Source organism: Apiospora marii, assembly GCF_038362585.1.
Source record: "Apiospora marii strain CBS 49790 chromosome Unknown utg000003l_segment0_segment0, whole genome shotgun sequence".
NCBI lineage: Eukaryota > Fungi > Ascomycota > Sordariomycetes > Amphisphaeriales > Apiosporaceae > Apiospora > Apiospora marii.
Window position 1 is genome coordinate 6,336,788 of NW_027117374.1, and position 21,124 is coordinate 6,357,911.

The 21,124-nt window shown below is 49.8% G+C and overlaps 4 protein-coding genes across 4 annotated transcripts; 2 read left to right on the forward strand and 2 right to left on the reverse strand.

Moving 5' to 3' along the window:
* Positions 1 to 2,000: 2,000 nt before the first annotated feature.
* On the reverse strand, positions 2,001 to 2,979 carry PG985_005508 (uncharacterized protein; the record flags this gene model as incomplete). Its single annotated transcript, XM_066825277.1, has 2 exons — positions 2,001 to 2,840; positions 2,959 to 2,979. The coding sequence occupies 2 exons, from the start codon at positions 2,977 to 2,979 to the stop codon at positions 2,001 to 2,003; spliced, it is 861 nt and encodes a 286-aa protein (XP_066688437.1).
* Positions 2,980 to 3,079: 100 nt separating this feature from the next.
* PG985_005509 (uncharacterized protein) lies at positions 3,080 to 3,304 on the forward strand (the record flags this gene model as incomplete). The annotated part of the gene is made up of 1 exon (XM_066825278.1): positions 3,080 to 3,304. One exon carries the CDS (start codon positions 3,080 to 3,082, stop codon positions 3,302 to 3,304), a length of 225 nt encoding a protein of 74 aa, XP_066688438.1.
* Positions 3,305 to 16,951: 13,647 nt separating this feature from the next.
* On the forward strand, positions 16,952 to 18,359 carry PG985_005510 (chitinase; the record flags this gene model as incomplete). Its single annotated transcript, XM_066825279.1, has 4 exons — positions 16,952 to 17,070; positions 17,124 to 17,222; positions 17,267 to 17,316; positions 17,371 to 18,359. 4 exons carry the CDS (start codon positions 16,952 to 16,954, stop codon positions 18,357 to 18,359), a joined length of 1,257 nt encoding a protein of 418 aa, XP_066688439.1.
* A 159-nt stretch (positions 18,360 to 18,518) lies between these two features.
* On the reverse strand, positions 18,519 to 21,064 carry PG985_005511 (uncharacterized protein; the record flags this gene model as incomplete). The annotated part of the gene is made up of 4 exons (XM_066825280.1): positions 18,519 to 19,105; positions 19,161 to 19,255; positions 20,216 to 20,844; positions 20,936 to 21,064. 4 exons carry the CDS (start codon positions 21,062 to 21,064, stop codon positions 18,519 to 18,521), a joined length of 1,440 nt encoding a protein of 479 aa, XP_066688440.1.
* Between the last annotated feature and the right edge of the window lie 60 nt (positions 21,065 to 21,124).

Genomic DNA, 21,124 nt, shown 5'->3' on the forward strand with positions numbered 1-21,124 from the left:
GCGGTGGAATGCGTGTCGTCGGCGAAGTCCAGTCATGGGATCAGAACTCGTGCCAGTGGTGCCAACCAGAACCTGCTACGAAGACGACGGCAAGTGTCACCAGCCGTACGGGCCGTATGTGTAGTATCGGTAGCTATCATGTCGCAAGCGACACAGGATATCTCACATGTTCATCGAGTACAGAAACTGGAGGAGGTTGTAGTAAAGGACTTCACAAGCGTAGACGGCCAGGCACGACCACAAAAGCGCACTTCCACCGCCATCAGCACTAGAAGCACTGGGTCACTCCTGCTACGGCGTCGCTGGCAAAAAGCATGTCAACAGGTGGCCGGTAAGCGGTACAAATTGCGGGAGCCGTTTCTTCAGTACCTACGGTAGTACGGTAGGCCGTCTACGGTACGTATACAGGGCCATAACTACGCCGGTATGGAACTTGACGCAGCATGGTTAGACCGGCTGCCGAGACGCAGTTCCTCATCGAGAAATCGCTAGCTTCACAGGTGGCCAACTCATAGTATGCAGGTTTGAGTACTGTACCGCCCTGCGCTGGCCACTTCTGGACGACGGGGCGTGGAGGTAGGGAGTCTGGAGTATCAGAGTCGGTTTCGGTAGCATCATCAGGAGAGGATGCGAAAGGAGTGTGCTTTGCCTAGAGATACGGAAAAGTACATACGAACCAGAACAGCAGCCCAAGAGACTTGGAGTACCGTAATCCCCTGCGACTCCGGGACTATGTAAACCTTACTATTCCTGACAGAGCAGGGTAGAGACGACATCGCTGCTGAAAATATGGCTGAGAATACGGCTGCTGAGAATATTCAAGCGGCTCCAGGGTTGCGAGTCGACCACCCGAGCACGGACAGCCGTCATCCCCAAATTCTGCCCGAGTACTTACATTCCGCTCGACCGCTCCCGGCTTCGAGCGTGACGGTCCGCAGGTGACAGTGATTTTTCAGTCCACCGCGACTCCATGCCATGCTAGGACACAGCGGGCAGGAGGGATGTCGACATGCCATCCAGGCGCATTTGGCGAACTCCTCTGTCTGCTGGGCGACGCGCGGCGTCAAGGCAATCAGAGGGGCCTCGCACTGGCACGATGCCCTAAACCGCTACGACCACTTGGCGGGCATAGGCCGAGCAGTCATTGGCTCACCGGGTGGGGCGAGGGCAGCTGACCTTCTTTTGTTGGCCTTTTCCTGGTATAAAGACCATCCTGTATTCCTTGCTTTCCTTTACACCACCGAGGGCGGAGGACTCGATATGTGCAATAAGGCTAATGTCGCCGAGTTCCGTACAGACCAGGGTGGCCGCACAAAAGGCCATCCGAGTGGTAACTTCACGTTTCAAGCCTTTGGGATCGATGGATGCAGCTATACAGGTACGGAGTCAGCCGTAGGAACTCTGGTGTGCCCTGGCGTGGACGGAATAACATGCATCAAGGACCCTCAGCTCGGCGAGCGTTTTCCCTGCGGCCAAGGGGACAATGCGGTATCTCCTAACGTCCGATGCTACTGGCAAACCGGGGAAGCTTTGGAATTGGAGTGATGTGGTCCCATGGCGTGAGCGCATTGCGGGTAGATAGGCCTTCACTTATGTTGGTTTTGGACAAGACGATTTTGTTCAGCCTATATGGGCGACTATTTATGGCCTTGTTTGCTCAGATGTCTTTCATTCTATATACGTGTATGCCCACTGGCGGATACCACCAGGAGAGGAGATAAACTGGCGCCTGCTTCGTACCGCGTTACCTACACACGTCTGAACCGGTTTACCAATGTGCTTTTATGTATATTGCTACTTATGTGTCCTACGCACAGGGTGTCCTAAGCCTGTGCGTAGGTACACAATAGATGCAGATATGACATTTTGAGGGATTCCAAAGCAGTCGAAGTGTTTCACCGTGAATTTCGGTGATTCTGCTAATCGTTTTCCTACTGTTTACAGCGTACTGTCTTCCCTGTGTTCAAAGCGTAGATGCGGGCATGGTAGCCCCTCAAAAGTCACTGTCCAGACTGTTCTCCAACCACATCATTTTGAATCCTATCAACATGCTTATCCTCCTTTCCCACAGCTTGCGAAGCACGAGTCTCACGTCTTCGGTGCTTGATAGTGGGTTCGGCGTCAGGGTGACAAACACGGTAGTGCCTCGCAAGGGCATCGGCGCGGCTAAAAGTCTTCTCTGTGCAAAGGTTGCACCATATCCTTTTCCTGTACGTGTGGATGGTATCCTCATGTCGGGTGAGGTCGTAGAGGCGTGAAAACGTCGTGTTGCAGGGCTTCCCAGTATTCGGATTGACCTTATCGCAAATACAGGGCGTAGCCTGGCTTTTGCAAGGGCTGTTTGCCTCCTTGTGGGATGCAGCAGCCCTATCAGTACTATTCTGAGTGGTCGCCCGGTGAGCTGATCTGCGATTACGCCTCTGGAGTAGCGACATAACTCCATTTCCGCTACTTTTCGACAGCCTCTTCGGCACGATCGAAGCGGCATTCAATCCACTACTGCCAACCAATCCGGGGCACGGGAAAGTTGGATCTGAAGCAGTATGCTGCAGCAGCATTGGCAGCATAGCGGTAAGAGAATGGTGCGAGAGCTGAAAGTCGAGACACATAGAACTCCGGTTCGTCCCCAGGTTGTCGGTGTGCTGAAAAGGAATAGTAGACAAGTCGCGTGGCCCGGGCTCGTTGGACTCGAACACAATATTCTTTGGAGACATTGTGCCCGATAGTTCCCGCTGCTGCTGCTGTGTCTGGGTGAATCCGAAAGTTAGATGATGCACTGATGCCCCCGAGGCATGATCCTGTTTCGTCTCCAAATCACTGGGCGAGGGGTGATTCTGTGGCTGTTCGCATGTTGTACAGTATCGTATATAATGGAAAAGCATAGATACGGCCCAGCTCTGGTTGGAGCCGTGGATCGTGCTGCCGCAATTTTTCGAAGCTATATTGATTGCCTTGGACTTTACCAGCTGCCAGAGACATGGCGGAAAGATCCAGCAAGCGCCAACCACAGAACCCACCGTCCCCGACCCTGGTCAATATTGAGATTCACTAACTCGGAGGCATGACGACGGCTTTCGACATGCACCCCGACCACCTGCAGCGCTTGAAGACACCTACGACCGAACATGATCGCTTGGTCGAGCTCTTGCGAGAGAACGGAAGACTACGGCAAGAGGCGTTGTACTTCAGAGGCCTGACCCGAGAGGTCACTCCCCTGCTAGCTGTACTGCGGTATCATATCGACGGGCTGTCAACGACTGTGCGGAAATGCAATGAGAAGATCGAAAAGGCCAATGCGCAGTGAGAGGCAGAGGAGAGTAGCAGAGTGAAATGACGAGTGAAGCACTACATGGACGTCGTACAACAACGTTAAGTAGGCTCGGGTTTGGCTTTCAGGGTTTAGTAGAATGGGTTCGCTGATCTAGTGCAGTATTTTCTGAAAGACTGTGGTCATGGTTTGGAGCTTACTAAGGGATAAGGCGAGTTACGAAAGAGAAGTATCTCAGGTCAATGGCCTTTTCTTGTAATGTACTATCGCGGCAGTGGCGATGCAGTGGCGATGTATTGGTCGCGCCATTCATCACGTTACATGGTGAGATCCCATGTGATGGGCATTTTATCAATTTTTCTAAACCCAACAACGGCACAACTCTCTTCAGATTTTTCTTGCTCCAAATCTCTAAACGCACAACAAGTGTCTATGGCGAGCTATCGTTCTCCTGAGAGGCAGAAGCGGCCATGTCCGAGACAGCAACCCTCTTTTTGATACCCTTCATGGCCATTCTTTTTGCGTGACCGTCTATTGGACGGAAATGGACGAAAGCCAATCACTGACCACATCAGTGTCATCCGACGGTGGCTCCGTCGACATCCCGGTCGCTCTGAGGACTGACGCTGGGAAAATGTGGAGTCTGGGATTCCCTTGCCCCGTCCAGTCAACATGGCGAGCTAGTACAACCATGTACACAACCCCCAACAGAGGCGTATCTGGGAGATCTGGCGACTACCGATTACCATCTGCAGCCAGAGATCCCAACTAGTTTTCAGGCATCACCTGGCTATCAGGCTGTTTCTGTCCAGGAAAGGAACAAAGAAAAGAACCGTCAAGCTGCCGCTAAGTGTCGTAAACCAATTAAGCAACAAAACAAGGATTTGCTAGATAAAGAGGCTGAATTGCGCACGAAGAATGAGAGTTTGTGGGCTACCAAGGAGGCACTAGAGCAAGAGAAGCTGTCATTGATACAAGAACTATTCCAACACAGTAAGTGTGGCGATGAAAATATCCAGAGGTACCTACAGTTGAGAGCGAGCCAAGTTACTGTACTGCGGGAGAGATCAATGATGACCACCTGGATCAGTGGTAGTCCATAGGCATTTCTGCGTGGGTGCAAAATATGATGGATGGAAAGTCTAGCGAGGACATGATACACAATGGACCATGCAAACCAAAAGCGGGACGAAGGTTGCTGTGGTCCGGGCCGTTGGTGAGGCCCGAACCTTCCAAGTGAGGGGAATAGCGATGCAGTCCCATTGGATGCATTGCAACGTAGATACCGAGGATGTCACTCGGTATCGACACCAACCTTGCTGCGGCTATTATGAATCCGCATCTCCTTGGGGATACATCGTGAGTCAGCTGGACCGTGATGCTGCACCTATTTAGTGGTACTGTCTCGCCCACCTCGTTTCGCTGGTTTCCACGTTCGTTCAGCGCCAGCTAGCCTATCTTTACCAACATAAACGCGATGGCTTGTCTGGTCTCATAATAAACTCGCGATCGACCCCGTAACGTACTCTGACCGCCAGCCATACCCGTAGCGTTGAGCGCTGCGCTGCAGCTGAGCGGGGGTAGGCTGCAGACTTTCTTGCATCTCTTTCTAGGGATTTAGTCGTGGTAGACAAGCCCGAGGGATTCCATGTGTTAGCTTAAAGCTGGTATGAGTCGCTGGGTGCATCAAGTCCCAGGTGCTACAAACACAGCAATAGCTCCTAATCACTCTCGGAAAGCAGATGACGGCGGCAGTTCGAGCTGCGCCACTGCCGGCAATGGCTGAATCGCCACCATTCAATGATGGCGTTGGCGGGGTCCACCGTTATGGAAAGTCGCGAGAGAATTCAGGGGAACGAGAGGTGATCCAGGCCTTGGATAGAGAAGGCAAACGGCAGAGGTGCATACTGCAGCACTTGGAGATCTCGAACAGAGACGTAATACATAGTATGGGTGGTTGAAGGGCACGAGAAAGACGATTATCCGTATCACGCTGGCAATGCGCCGCATAACATACGCCAACGACCGACGACCGACAACATAAGTCGAAATCCAACACTCAATGGCAGCGAGCACAACAGGATCGGGGACAAGCTGTCGACTTGAGCACGACAGCATGACGACAGTTGCTACCAAGAATACCAGTTGAGGTGACCGTCACTTCTATATTACAAGATACAAAAGCATAGCGCCCACTGTTGTTATTCACTGTTCCGAATGACCATCGAACCTGATGTATGTCGGTACATAGTGACTCCTTGAGGCAACGAGGCTGCCCAATCCCCACGAGACCAGCGTGATAAGCATTCCACGACTAGCCTGCACGCATCATCGCACGATAGACGCATCCCACCGTCGATTTTCTACCCGAATACCGAACAACACTACGTGGTTTAATGAGGAAAGAGTCGACAAGGCTACTGAGGCCAGTGCATTTGCTGAGAAATGCAGCGCCACCGGTCGGCACTGCAATGCCAGGGGAGGCTACACAATTCCACAGCCAAGGTCCATCATGTATGCGAATGGCCCAATCCACCGATTCAAATATCCTCTTGCGAGGCCTCACACCTGATCGAAAAAGGTGTCGTTAGGGGCAATTCTTCCGATATAGTGGTGCTTGAATGGCGATAATAGAGCATAGAAAGTGATGAAGACCTCCATTCACGAGCTATTTCGCTGTTCAAAGTCCTCTGCGATCACTTTTCTAAGCTGTTCCATTGATGAATCTATTCTATATTGCTCTTATGTGTCATCGATTGATCTGCTTCTTCTCCCAACTTGGTAACGCTATCTGCTATAGCACGCGTTCTTCCAACATCACCTGATTCCAGTCCATTCCGCCAGGCATAAGCGAGGTTGTAAACGTTCAAAGTGATATCCGAATCTGTAAACTGTAGCTCATATCGGTCGTTCATTTCACCGTGCGGCTTAAGGCTTGATAGGAACATATTGAAGGCGCTCCCTGTCAGTTGATAGTCGTCATTCGTTACTATCAATGCCAAGTACCGCCCTTCGCAGCCAGGCGGCGGCTCGTTTTCGATGTCGCCAATGACAGTGAAGAAGATTTGTTTATCAAAGCACTTGTTGAGGAAAGACGTACCGCGAAAGAGCTCATAGATCTTTTTCGAAGATGGGCTATTTGCAATGTATGAAGTGTAGTCTTCCATAGGTAAGAAACTGGTCATATGAATGCCTCTGATTGGTGAAGATGGTCAGAATTGCAGGCTTGCGGGCTTAGTATTTCCTAGATCAGAATTGGGTTATTTATACAGTAGTCACCGTTCTTTTAACATGTGCCTTCTATTAACCATCCACATTCGACCCCCGTTGGTGGAAGTCAAAATCAGCGGGACAGCCCCCCATTTGCCGACTTTGATCAAGGTAAATTACTGCTGCCCTTTGGAATCGGTGGAGAACGGCACTTGCGGAGCGGCTGGGAAGTTTTAGATTCTACGATACGCAGAAACCAGCGCAGGTATGAGGAGACATAGAGGTTCGGCGACAGGTGTTATTAGTGGACAATTGTTGGGGCAGAATTTGGCTTTCGTCAATTGTACAGATACCTCGCTCTACCTTATTGACAAAAACCCTGGAATGTAATCCGGACGCTGAACCTGGTTTTTACGGTACAGTACTGCGTTGTCCTATCCTACAGCATACCCCTTCAGTTGCAGGCCAGAAATGGTAACGATGACCAATGGATCCATACTCGGTGTGGGGACTGAATTTGGCTTTTGGCCGCTGTATACGGCGGGACGAGTGAAAGAAGCGTAAGCCAGAAATAGATCGAAAGACGGTAATGCAAGTACATGTGGAATAGCAGAAACTGCCCTTTTGGTCCCGATCGACGAGAGAAGCTTTTGCTTCCAAGGTTAAAAGAGCTTAAAACCGGTCAAAAACCAGAGGGGGTATGTTATATGCTTCGCCAAAAAGGGAGTATTATGTGTTTTGAATATACATATATATATCTAGGTTGTTCAGCATTCCACCCATGCGTTTGCGAGCTTTAAAGGTCATATAAACTGCTACGCATATGAGCCTATCAAGTACACCATGGGAAATCAAACCACTCCAATAGACCTTCCTTACTACCCTTTGACGGTCCAATCCAGCGGAACCAATGATAACATCATAATTGGGCTGTTGGTAGGTCTCCTCGTGGGAGTCACTACCTTAGTCGTGTTAACTGGTGCAATTTTGGCCTCTGTTCTTCTTAAGAAAGCCAAGTGTCAAACCGATACAAACGCGTGCAATGTAGAAGACCCGCTTATTAAGAGCGACGGTGGATACACCGAGCATTCCATTGATACACCTCAGACAAAAGCGCAAAACGTACAATATGTAATGCCAATTCAGTGGCCGCCCGACAACGTACATCCACTACAGAGAGGCGACACTCAAGTACAAGGACTGAATAGTAACTCAATCAACAAAGACGCTGGACCAATTGACGTGCCTCGCGTCCTAACTCCCGGTCGATGGGTACCCACAGAAGCTGAGGGTCGGCCGCAGCCACGATCCCATGTGGAGGCGCGGCAATATGGACCGAAAGACGGTAATTAGGGTTTGCCGCCGTTGGCTTTTGTACCTGAAGTATCTAAAAGACCCAGGCGAGCAATATCCCTGATATCAGATTAAGCGTATAGATGAGGATCTAGCCTTTAGAGTAAAAAATGTTGGGGGACATGCACAATGAGTATGGTATGTCGTTGTTAGAACATATATGGTCTGCGCAGTTTTTCCACTGAAGCACGTGCTGACGGTAATGGAGTGACCAACTGAAAATGGAGCATGCAAGGGCTTTGGGTGGCAAGTAAGCGATTCAAAAATGTATCGTAAATTAGCGATAGTTGCCCTTTCGGCTTCGCCGCCCGGGCGTTAATCAGCCTCGGGCGGGGGAGGTTAGTAGCGGTCCGGACCACAATGACGACGAGCAACCCCAACAAGGGGCGGCGGCCCCGAACCACAATGCACGCAAGACCAGGTCTAACAACAAGCGCCCCCCAGCGCTCAGGTGGCTAGGAATACACATCGACAGGCAATTGAAGTTTCGACGACATGTACAAATCAGAGCAGCCAAAAGGATGAAGGTAGCCAACCATATCAAAGCGCTGGCAGCCACCAGACGGGGACCACCAGCAGCTGGACTCCAGAAGGCCATACGAACTAGCATACTGCCCATGCTATTGTACGGTCATGGGGCCTGGTACCGAGGTCGGACACACGGCAAGGAAAGGTAACCGGAGGGGGATAGCAAAAACCGGGACTAGACTAGGTGGGCACGTCGAGCTCTTTCATCAGGCGCTAATTAAAGCCGCAAGGGCGGTACTCCCAGTCTGGAGGACCGTCCATAATGATATGTTGTTCGGGGTTAGTGGCTTACCGACTGCTCGAGTAGCACTGGAAGATGCAAGGCTGCGGTTTGCAGTCCGGCTCCGGACAGTGCACGAGGGGCACCCACTGGCCGCCCGAGCGGAACCAAAGATCATACAACGGGGGAAGAGGGCCGAGCAGGTTCAGACACCACGATCGAACCTTCAACATACAGCACTGCTGCTACCATACACACCAAGAACAGTACTGTACGCTCTGAGGTACAAACCCGGCTCAAGGAGAAACCCCACTGGGGGGCAGAAGAAAGATGCTGCGACGGAGGCTTTCAAGGCCTGGTTCGAACAACAAGACCCTTGGGATATTACAGTATTCTCAGACGGGTCACAGACTAAGGAAGGGCTAGGCTACGGATACGTAATAATCGAAGGCCTGGAGAAGATAGCGGAGGGAAAAAGGGGGATGGATAAATGCGGGGTGGTATTCGATGCAGAGGCACTCGGGGCTAGCGCCTGTACAAACCAGCATGTACCCTAGTCATACATCTTCAAAAATAACGAATGAATCTCCATGAACTATAGTAATAGAGCTCACTGTGGGTCCGGTTCACTCATTCGGGTAGAGCTGTGGCCGGTTCCCTGCGCATGCAGGCCCAGGTAAAGAACCTGAATAGCCTTGCGAGACTACTGTTTTCAAACACAGTTTCGTTGTTGCTGCGGTCAGCCACATAAACTAGAATGAGAGCAAAATGTCGTTACTAGTGGAGAGGTAGGTAACCAACATCGCAATCGCCATTCCGAGATGTGTACATCGAGACAGCCTTGTAGATCTGGGACGGTTCAGGTTCCATTACCTTGACATATCCAAGGTACTAGATCATATGCGACTAGTAGTCTGTAAAGATTGTTCCAGAGGGCTTGGAACGATTCGCGCAATCCCTCCCTTTCCCCGTCATAGCAAAGAAGAGTTTGAAAATTGAGTAATTGCACAAAAGTCATACGAAATGTCTGAAATGACCGCCTTGAGGGCACACAAATGCACAGCATATAGATGCCTTAATCCGCAGGCTACACCGGAGTGTTGGAATGTCAGCCTTACTCTCAGGCTGCCATCCACACTATACCACAAAGGCTTCGCCTCATATGTGGTGTCACCCTTTCGCTATCCTTTATCCCTTTAAGGTGGAAATACGCAACCCATCGAGGGACACTTGTGACTCTCAAAAGGAGTTTGAAAAACGCCCAAAATACACCCTAACATTCCCTCTGCCAAAGCAAATGAATGCACGATTGTGCAAATGCGGCTGTCCTGCTCGTCATGCTCGTCACGAGGATGCCTCACGGGGACTCCCATCTTGAGGCGTAGCCCAACCCCGCCCCCCTGTCGGTCGCATTCCTCTGCCTCTTGTCTGTAATAATTGCTTGAAATCTTTTTGTAGAAATGGAAGGAGGACCTAGGCCTCTGAAAGAGGGGATCAGGGTAGAATGCCGCTCGAAGGGCGGCTGTGGGCAACGCACCGCCCTTGAGGAAGATAGCAGCTTCTATCTACGATTAATAGCATGCGACTCTGCTTGCACGTATCTTCTGGCCGTGATGAGGACGCTTCGCCTCAAGGGCGGAGCCCCCCTTTCAGTTGCCTCGCTGCCCTCACGCCCCTTTCTTTGAGCGTGACTGAAGTAAACTCGGTGTAGTTTGACTCATAGGGGCCTATGCCGGAGAAATGTTCCTATGAAAATAAATGGAAATGCGGCTCTGCTACAATTTTCTCCATAGCCAGGCTGGGATGGATATCCATGATAAGAAGGAGTGAATTTCCATGAACATGTTGTCTTCGGAGTAATGCAAAGCATCCATATTCAGCCAAACCTACACCCCAAACTATCACCAACTTCGCCCCTTAATCAGTAAAGGTCTTTGGCCAAGTGCCAACCTAGACACCATGCATGTAAGTGCCCTTTTATCTTTTCGGGGACACCTACTTGTTGGATGGAAGCACATAAATAACATTGTTGTGACGGGTGACAGAGAGTTCAAGAGCAAATCTACGAGCACACACAGCGACCTTATCGTCGACCAGTTAAAGAACCCTGCGTCCAACACACAAATACGAGCCTCCAAGACTGACGTCGCCATAGTGGTCGAAGGAATTACGTCCGCGACAGCCCCAAAACGAACTCCGGACTGCGATCAGTGGTTAAGATCCTGTTCGTGGCGATTGCCTCTTTCTTTTTGGGAAGCTCCATCAGAAAGGTTAGGGGTGGCGATTCAAGCCATCAACCGGACCAATAAGATCGCTAAGCCCAAGCTCGAGGACATGCATTACGCCAAGAAGGATCTTAATCTGCTCTGGGAACTCCTAGCGGAGCCTTTTTTTCCAGATCATCGCGGTTGCCTACCTGTTGCTCTACGGTGCCTTGTGACTGTTCGGTAAGCTCCTCAACGCCTTTGGCCTCGGTGGGTTGGTGAATGTCGTGTTAGGCGGGCTGGGTCTCAACAAGGTCCTCGATAGCCTTGATTTGGGTGGTGATATTGGTACTATTGTTGTCTAGGACAAGCATGGCAGTGGGGGAGGTTAGGTTTCTCGCATATTAGTGTTGAATAAATAAATGTCTATGGGTAACGATCATAGAGTACAGAGGGCTGATATATCTACCCATGGTCTCCGGCGAAGTTATCGCCACCAGCCAAGCCTTGACGGTAACGCCACTTAAGGCGATTTATTGCTCTCAAACCCAAATACAAGGCCCGTTCTCGTGCTATCGTTACATCCTATGAAATATTTACACAAGGATGGCCAGTCCAGGTCTGGGTAGCAAAGACATGCCATATCCCTACACTATAATAGTAGTGGCTCAATTCAAACACAGTCTATCACACCTCAACCAACCCGGCATTATCAAGAACTAGTCAGATCGGCACCATTCCAATGGGTAAGGGGGACCGAAGTGGCAACCCTCAGCCCAGAGTGATGTGAGAATGTCCAGCCCATAGTCAGACAAGTAGTCATCAAGTCGTACGTAACATAGGTTATGAAGGTGATCTGTACCGATTAGTTCGATCCTCTGAAAACAAATGGTACACGTACCAGAAGCTCTTCGGTCGTACTTTGGCTCGAAAAGCCTAGCAATGTGGCACCAAATGCCAGAACGCGAAGTAAATGGTGAGCAGCAACATATGACTTCCGCTGAGGCATATCCTGGGCTACCAGAAGCCACTCCCAGACAAGCCAAAGCCGAAACGAACCCATAGCTATTTGACGCAGAGTCCCACCCCAGGACACTAGGAGGCCCTCGGCGAACACGCCAACCGAGAGGCACAAGCAGGCTCCCAAGGAAATGCACATCAGGAGTACAGGTGCGAATGGCCGTTTTCCTGGGCTCCATGTCCCCCCTATAAGAAGAGACTTCTGTCTGTTAAAAAGCATGAACCGCGATCCAATGGGGCAAGACCTACTTCGCGAAGCATACTCCATAGTAAGAATACCAGCAACAAGTAATGAAGCAAGAACTCATATCCTTGCCAAGATAAGATTAAAAGGGCTCCCGAGATGGACGTTCCAGCCATATTTATGGAAATAAAGCAGATGAGGAACGTATACCGATAGCTTGCGTTCAGTGGCATAGGCGTCGAGACCTCGTTACGCGACGGAAGATTCTGAACAGTATAGCAGCTCCAGAGTGTAGTCAGGACCTCGACAATTAGTGCTCCGCTGACAATGGCGAGCCTGGACTTGTTGAGTTCCATGAGTAGAATACTGAGGATTTATGACCAAGACTCGATGTGAAATAGGTAGAAACAAGGGAGTGATTATGTATGAACCAGAACCATTGGACCTCGGGGTTTTTATATTCGAAGCATCCTTTCGCCTTTCTGCCCCCCTTATCCATCACACAGGGGCGCACCATGCAACCTCACGGACACAGACGAAAGATTTAATCAGGTTTAAAATCTTTCCTCGGTCTTCGTCCACAGCGGCAAAGTGAGTGATATCACTCATGGCCTCCGTTATGGTTTTACTCACAGCTCAGGCCTCCTGAAACCAGGTGGCTTCTTATGACCCCGTCGTAGATTATCCAATAGGCTCTTTGCCCTGCAGGCTGGCTGAATAAGCAGATATACGAGAACTCAAATAAATAGTATATATTTTGTCAATCGAGGTGAATTCCATTATTCGGATGGAAAAGCCATGGAATTGGATGTAAGGTCAAATTTGTTCTTTCAGAATTAGAGAATATCTGGTTGATGTGCTCTCCCTCGAGCTGGCCAGTTTAGACACGAGGGCATACATATGTAATGACCCGTATAGATACATCCTGCCACCCGTCAACTGCTGGACCACGGCCACCTGGATAGCCCTACTTCGCTGGATCTGGACGGACTCGGAAACGGTCAGAACCCTTATCAAACATAGTTCAGGCGCATACGATGATAGGTGGTTCTTCTCATACGTCGTACGGAGTAAACCAAACGAGCCTCTCCGAGTATCCTGACATTCCGTACGCACTTCAGGCACGAAACCATACAAATTACACAACAAACTCGTCAACGAACTTTCGCATGATTGCAAGTTCCCTGGGCGCTAACCTTATGACAGAGAAAATTTCCCCTTGTTGAATGTCGATACCTTCTCCTCCAGCGCAATCCCAATCGCACATTCCGCCGCTGAGCCATCATCAGCACTTACGATACTCAGCACCGAAGCCTCTCACTTCACATCTGGGACCCATCATCCTAGTATGCCGCACAAGGCGCTTCCGGTTCTAAATTACCAACAGAACGCACACAGAGGCTTACAAAGTATTATAGGACCATTGTAGCGAAAGATAGGTTTAAATAACTCATCGATGGATCACCAATCTCGTGGTTCCTTAGTATGCGTCGATCCCGCCCCTGTGCCCGCAAATTCCAGTCATCTCCGCCATTGTCAACCATTTCGGACAAGAGTATTCTTGCAGTTGCCCACGGCTTGAGTTCGACATAGGGGAGCCACGCGAACCGTACTCCATGCCGGGTAAGTAAAGGCAACCCGACCTAGTTGCTAAAGCCTACCGATCTGATATGAGGCATAGACGCGGGGACAGACATTCTCTGTCGGATCCTTGGCTTACTCGTGAGCAAGCGGCTCATCTGCAGCTGCCGTCAGTTCCGGACTCTACGCGTGGGACGTAGCACCGTGTTCTGGCGTGGATTCTGACTCAGGCGTTATCCGTCCTACGGTCCTGCGCTCGAGAAGCAGATCAGCAGAACCAGGGGCTAGGATCAAGTTCTGGATTGACTGCTCCCACCCCGAAGTGCTCCACCAGCGCATCCGCCCCGCGCGTGAACAGCCCTTTCGGTGCTGGTTCTAGCTCGCCCATCTAGACGCTGGATGGTTTCGGCGCGCCACTGACTGTCCATGGCTCGCTAGTAAGACTTGTCGCGACCCATAAGATAGCCCTGCAGTAAGACCAGTCGCCCCGCACCCAAATGGGCCGGTCAGAGCTGGAGCCGGCCCAGTTAACTCTAATGCAACTTCCGTTCTCTGACCTCCAAGATAGTGACGAAATAACAACAATGACAGCGCGGATGATGAACAGTCGAAGGGAGGGCGAACATACAGTAGTGACATCAAATCAGGAACGATTCTGGTAGGTACGAACCAGAAGAGCTGCATTGAAGCTTTCGGGGTACATGGAGCCCATGCTACTATTTGAGAACCTGGGACAACAACCAGATGCGTTTCGGCTGCCTGTCGTGAACGGGACCGGACTAGCCCAAATCAAAGAGCCACAGAAGCATTTCGGCAGCTACGAGGGGCCTACATACACTTTGGGCGCGGTGGAACGCGTGTCGTCGGTGAAGTCCAGACATGGGATCAAACTTGTGCCAGCCGTGTCAGCCAAAACCTACCACGAAGTAGACGGCAAGATTCACCAGCCGTATGGCGGTAGCTACGGCGTGGCAAAGAGACACTGAGGACATCCCACATACTGTATTCACAACGTAGGTACCGACTCTCGAGGAAGCCGTAGTGAAGAATTTGACGAGTGTGAACGGCCAGGCACGACCGTGAAAGCGCACTTCTACTACCACCAGCGCTGGAAGCATTCGGTACTCCTGGCTATGACCCAGGTCCGTTTTCAGACGGTCGCTGGCAAACACACTCAGAGGCAGCACACTGAAGTGAAAGGAACTGCTTCCATCGTTCCGTGGCGTCTTATTTGTGCTTACGGTCCTGGGTCACAACCGGTTATCACTTTTCGCCTCTTCAAATTGCAGCGAATAATATCCGTCTTGCTTAGCGTTGTCCAACTGATCCCCGTTCTGGCTTCAATTGCGATTCAACGCTAGCCACAATAATCGACGGTCACGACTTTTCCGTTTCACCCACGGCCCCCTTTGGCGTTTTCACGAATTCGGCACTAAAGGCAAAGACGCAACGCCAGTTCTGCGCATGCTTCATGCCATCATCAACGATCTTTCGGCGATGGCCGTTCACGATGCACCAGGCCCAGCCACTGGCTGATCACGATAAAGGCAAGGAAATAGAACAAGAGCCTAATGGGTTGCTACAGTATTGCACTGCGATCCTGCAATGCCGATTCCGTATCCTCTCTGCCTGACGCCTCAGTATCATTCACCAACTCCAAGCACATATACAAAGGACGAAGAAGGGTACGTATGGCTTCCCGGTAGTGAGGACACGACTTGGGGTGAGCTTCAGTACTAATCTTGGCAGCAGTCACTTGATGGCATGAACAGCCTTTTCGACTTCTCGAGATGGGAAACCGGTTTTGATCGCAATAGCCCAGTATGTACATATTGTTGCAATAACACCATACAATCGGATTGTTTCGACCTAGAGTTCCCCACTCACCCCTACCATAGAAACCTCTCCTATGCTTCCTTGTACCCAGCTGGATACCGAAACGAAGCAATGGTATAAAGTCTGTTACTAATGTTTGTTGAAGATTTGTCTGGTTATGCACTAAGTCCAGCGGATGTTATTGCGATGTTATTTTGGGGGATAAAAATATAGAGTGGCTTTGTAAGAGATCTTGCGCTTAGCATACGGAAAAGAAATATACAGTCCTGCATACAGTAAAGGTCGTATAAATGCATGTCTAATACGATGGTTCATTGAATTGCTAGTCTATTTTTGTGAAACAGGCGCCCTCTGATATGTGAATAGGTAGTGATACTGGGATGCATCAAACTGCTTTCGAAACGAATCGTGGCCTCCTCCTTGGGTTCTGATGAGGCAGCCAGAATTGCAGTTGAGCAGTCCACAGGGCTTTAATGAAGAAGTACGCAAATCATACATGTTCTAACAGCGGCATACCATACGTTTGATGCATCTCCCTTAAGAGCCTTCTCTAAAGATGATCCTCGTCTATACGCCTAATTGGCCCCTGTACCTTTGCCGGTTCGCCTAGGACTTGTCGATGCCTCTATGCGAAAGCTAACGAACCGCAAAACTCTCATCCCTATCTTTCGGACCATACTGCCAAGTGTCCACATGTGATGGTGGCAGCCGACTCTCAGCTTCCGTGGGTGCACATCGACCGGGAGTTAAGTCGCGAGGCACTTCCCTGGGTCCGGTGACTTTGTTTATGGAGTTACCGTTCAGTCCTTGTATTTGTAATGGGTGTACGTTGTTGGGCATCCACTGAACTGGCATTGGATCCTGTACATTTTGCGTTTTTCTCTGAGGTGTATTGATGGAATGATCGGTATTACCACCGTCTTTCTTAGCAAACGGGTCTTCTACGTTGCACGCGTTTGTATCGTTTTGACGCTTGGCATTCTTCAGAATAACGGAGACCAGAATTGCGCCTGTTAACAGAACTAGGGTAGTAACTCCAACGAGGAGACCTACCAACAGCCCAATTATGATGTTATCATTGGTTCCGCTGGCCTGGACTGTCAAAGGATAGTAAGAAACGTCTATTGGTGTAGATTCGTTCCCCATGGTGTAGTTGATACAACTCACCTGCATGGAGTTATTCTAAACGCCAAATATCACAAACACACAGAATGCTGGACCTATATATTTGACGCATTATAATACTCCCTTTTGGACGAAACATATAATCTACTAACCCTCTTTGTGGGCAGGTTCTTAGTTCTCTTAACCGCGACTGAAGCCAATGTTGCTCTTGTTGGCCCGGGCCAAAAGAGCAGTTCCTGCGATTCTACATATGCTTCCATTCATGGACCTTTGTTACCAACGTTCGATCTGTTTCTGCCTTACGCTCTTTCCTTTATAGGTCCGTATCGTATAAAGCATTGTACCCTGTCGAAGATGGCCAAATGCTAACTTTCTCATTGGGCCATTCACATCAATTTGTTCATCATCGTGAGGTTCTCAACATGTTGGCAAACCTACTCAAGCACTTACTGGCGTGCTCACTTCTGCGCACTTCACTTAGCATTTCTCCTTTGGGCAAACGGGTAGATGGCTACGAAAATTCTGCCTATTTTGCGAATTGGTTGGTACTATGATTCTCATTCAAAGTCTTCCCGCTAACAGATGCTGGAATAGGGGTATCTATGCAAGGAATTATCGGCCTCAGCAGTTACCCGCGGATGTAGTGACAAACATATACTATGCATTCGCAAACTTTCAAGACGACGGGACAGTGTAAGTAAGGTACATTCTAAGTCGCCTTCTCTAATGCGCTTCAGGTACTCTTCCGATCCCTGGGCGGACATCCAGATAAATTGGTCTGATGCTTGTAAGCTCATATAGTACCTAGCTGCCTCTTAAGAAACATACTGAGCCCCCCAAGTGACGCCAACCTCTGCAAGCCATGCCTACGGCTGCGTCCAACAGCTTTATCTCCTCAAAAAGGCCCACCGGAATGCCAAAGTTCATCTATCAATTGGAGGGTGGACATATAGTCTGAACGGGCGGTTCGCCTCAGCTGTATCCACAGAGCCGAAGCGCATTCAGTTTGCTAAATCGTCGGTATCACTGATGAAGGATTGGGGCTTTGATGGGATTGATATTGATTGGGAATATCCCGCGAACGCCAACGAGGCGGCAGACTTTCTAGCATTGTTGAAGGCAGTAAGAGCTGAACTGGACGACTACGCCGCCCGGTCCGTGCCGGGGTACCATTTTCACCTGACGGCTGCGATGCCGGCCGGTCCTGACAAGTACACCAAGCTGCCGCTGTTCGACATGGCTCAGATAGTGGATGCGTTCAACCTCATGGCTTATGATTACGCGGGCTCTTTCTCCCCATTGAGTGCGCACCAGGCCAACCTTTATCCCAACTCAGGGAACCTGGGATCTACTCCCTTCTCCACGGATGCAGCGATTACTGGTTACCTTGCTGCCGGCGTCCCAAGGTATAAGATCATTCTGGGTATCCCTTTATTCGGACGCGCATTTGAAAACACTTCTGGAGTTGGGAAACCTTATTCCGGCATCGGTAAGGGGTCTTGGGAGGACGGAGTTTGGGATTATAAAGCCTTGCCCCGTTCTCACCTAGACGTACAGAAAGATGCCATCGCTGGGGCCACGTACACATACGACAATAACAGCCAGCAGCTGATATCTTACGACACGCCTAGTATGGTCAAGGCGAAGATAGACTACTTGAGGTCCGAGGGCTTAGGAGGGTCCATGTTTTGGGAGGTTAGTGGGGACCGGAACGACGCTGAGAGCCTCATCCGAATAAGCTATTTTTCACTCGGTGCTCTCAGACAGAGCCAGAACAATCTGCAGTATCCAGACAGTACATATGCAAATATTGCTGCTGGTATGCCCTGATCGGGAGGAGCCAAGATACACGTGGTAGACCGCTACGTAGCAAACCCAAAGGTTTACATTTATCCCCTACAAAAATAACAGTTAAATTGTATTGAATAATAATTAAGGTGTTCCCCCATCAAGAGCTCACATCAGAATAGGACCGCTAGCATAAGAGTGTTAAAATTCTCGGGCCGTGACCCGTTTACACCACTCCCTCCAGTAGCTTCCCACTAAATTTACAGCGTCAATGTTCTCTTCCGGCTCCCAGGTGTATCTCTGGTCGAGAGGCCAGTCGCCTGCCCACATAACTAGGTATTCAGTGGATTCTTCTTCACCTGAGTCGCCAATAATGCGGTGAGATACTAACAACTCTACGTCGTAGGTTTCGCCGTTGGCATTAGGAGGAAGCCTCTCAGGTTGCAGTCGTAGTTCCAGGCCGAGAATGTCAGCTTGCTCAGGTGAGCCCAGCATATGCCTTTTTCGTTTTGTGGACCTCGGTCCAGGTTGAGGTAGTTGTGGCGGTTTTGTTTTGGGCAAGACATATGCGGTTGGGCCGCCTTCTTTAACTGTGCCGGCCATAGTGTTACCAAAAGTCTGGAAACTAGGCTTTGCAAGTGGAGGTTTCGTAGCATGCGTACAAATTGCAATAACAGGATGAGCCGAACTTCTGTCGAGATCTGTGCCGATCACGTGGTGGCGCTTTGTGTCTTGACTCGATGATGGCTTAGACGTATGAAGAGTTCTTTTGGCCAGTGGAAGATCGGCTGACATAGAGAAGGCATATTAGCAGGTTGCACAAGTATCTAAGAAGAGTCGTACCTTGGTATGGTTGCGTGCTATCGAAAGTATGGTTCGATTGTTTCATACCGTAGGTAGGGGTTGCGTGTCCTCTATCGGCTTTTGCGTCACTTGGTCTATTAAAAAGAGCGTTAGGGGAATTATGAGGATATGTAGCCTGTCGGTTCGTTGGGCTTCTATTCTCCAGCCCAGCCAAGGCGGTCTTAAATGCTTCCTTTTTCTGTTTTGCCATGTTATAGGCCTCTGGGCTGAAGGGCGGCTGGAATTGAAAGCTCATCATGAAGTGTTGCGAGACCTGGAAGCAAATAGAAAAAAAGCAAAGAAAATTTTAACAGGACGCGCGAGGCAAGGCCCTTTTATATTGAATATTCGTTTCAACTTTCAGACTACCCTTGTCGAGGGCTGACCGCAGTTGTTCCAGCCAACTTTTAGTGGATTGAGGTAACCCATGTTTCTTTGTGACGAGTACAAGTTCGGAAGACTGCCAATTGGTTTGTGCTAACGCTGATCCGCGGTTGCCACCTCCAATCTGCCAATACTGTAACTACATCTAAATGGCAAGCACGGGAAGTGCTGAGGGAGGCATACGACCATGCGAAGACCAGCTCGTACATAATTTATACTTTGCCATCGAGCGGGTGAGGTATCAAAGAGATCAACAACGTCGATTACAAAGCAATGATACTATGTACCGCTTCGTTAATACATTCTTATTCTATCTTCCAAATCAGTGTAGTTGGTGGTCGTAGTTGCATCTTACCCAAGTCGTTTGACCCAGCTTCGCACGTAATCGACATTCTTCAACGATCATATAACGTTAGTTAAGCAGAAATTATTACTTAAATCAATTGTTAATTTCGGCATCCACCATGGAATCAAGCTAAAGTGCAAATTTTAATTTTTGAAAAACCTGTTATCATTCAGTATCTGGAATATTGGCTTCCATGCCTGAGTGTGTTATCCATCATGACCTGGAAAACTCGTCCACCAACTTATTAAGCACAGACGCATTCAAGTATAAACCCCTGCCTTCCCATGATGCGCCGTTTCGTGCTAGTACACGGGCGACGGCGAACCTTCCTTCTTTGATGGCCCACCAGATTGCACTATGTCCTTCCATCCGATGGTTGATGTCCCTAGAGGCTGCGCAGATTTGGTCGAGGACATCTTCCCAATTTGATTCGCGGCTTGCGTTGTTCAAAAACCATGCGGTGGCTATTGCGAGGATGGGGGGGATCTGAGTGCCGCCAGGTGACGCATCCACCCGTGCGCCGGCTTTCAACAAGCGCCGTGCTATCTCGGGCCTATTACTATTGATCACCTCTGTCAGCAGAAGGTAGGTTTCGGTAGTTCCGTGTACCGTTCGTGTTGGGTTCGGGTCGGCCCCGGCGTCTAAAAGCGCCTCCACAATCTTGATATGGCCAAAGCGAATAGCAAAAGCAAGAGGAGAAATTTGTGGATCCTTGAGTGGCGAAGACACAGCAGCCCCTTCATCAATCAGGTATTGTATTGTAGAAAAGAGGTCTGGAATAATAAGCCGTGGCCAGACCTCCCGGCACAATCTGTCATTTGGCGACGCAATTCGAAGACTTGCCGCCGGCTGATATGACGCATCAGCATCGCATATCAAATTTACGAGGGGCCCGCTTCCATTATATTTCATATTGCCATTGATATCGGCTCCCAGTTGGATGAGGATGCTGGCCTAAAGGCGTGTTAGAAATGGATTCGAATAAATGAAGATCAAACCAAAGGAGTCACTTCGACTTATACTGCTAAGTCGAGGAGGAACTTACAACGGTGTCATTGACTGCGTAATGTATTGGAGTCCTTCCCAGCCCATCTAGGGAGTCCACATCAACACCATCCTCTTCCATCAGGAGCCCAGCAATATGAGTATTGGCACGGAAAGCGCAGATATGCATTAGAGTATAACGATCATTCCTGAGATGATAGTAGGGCACCGTCGAGCACGGAAGGTGACT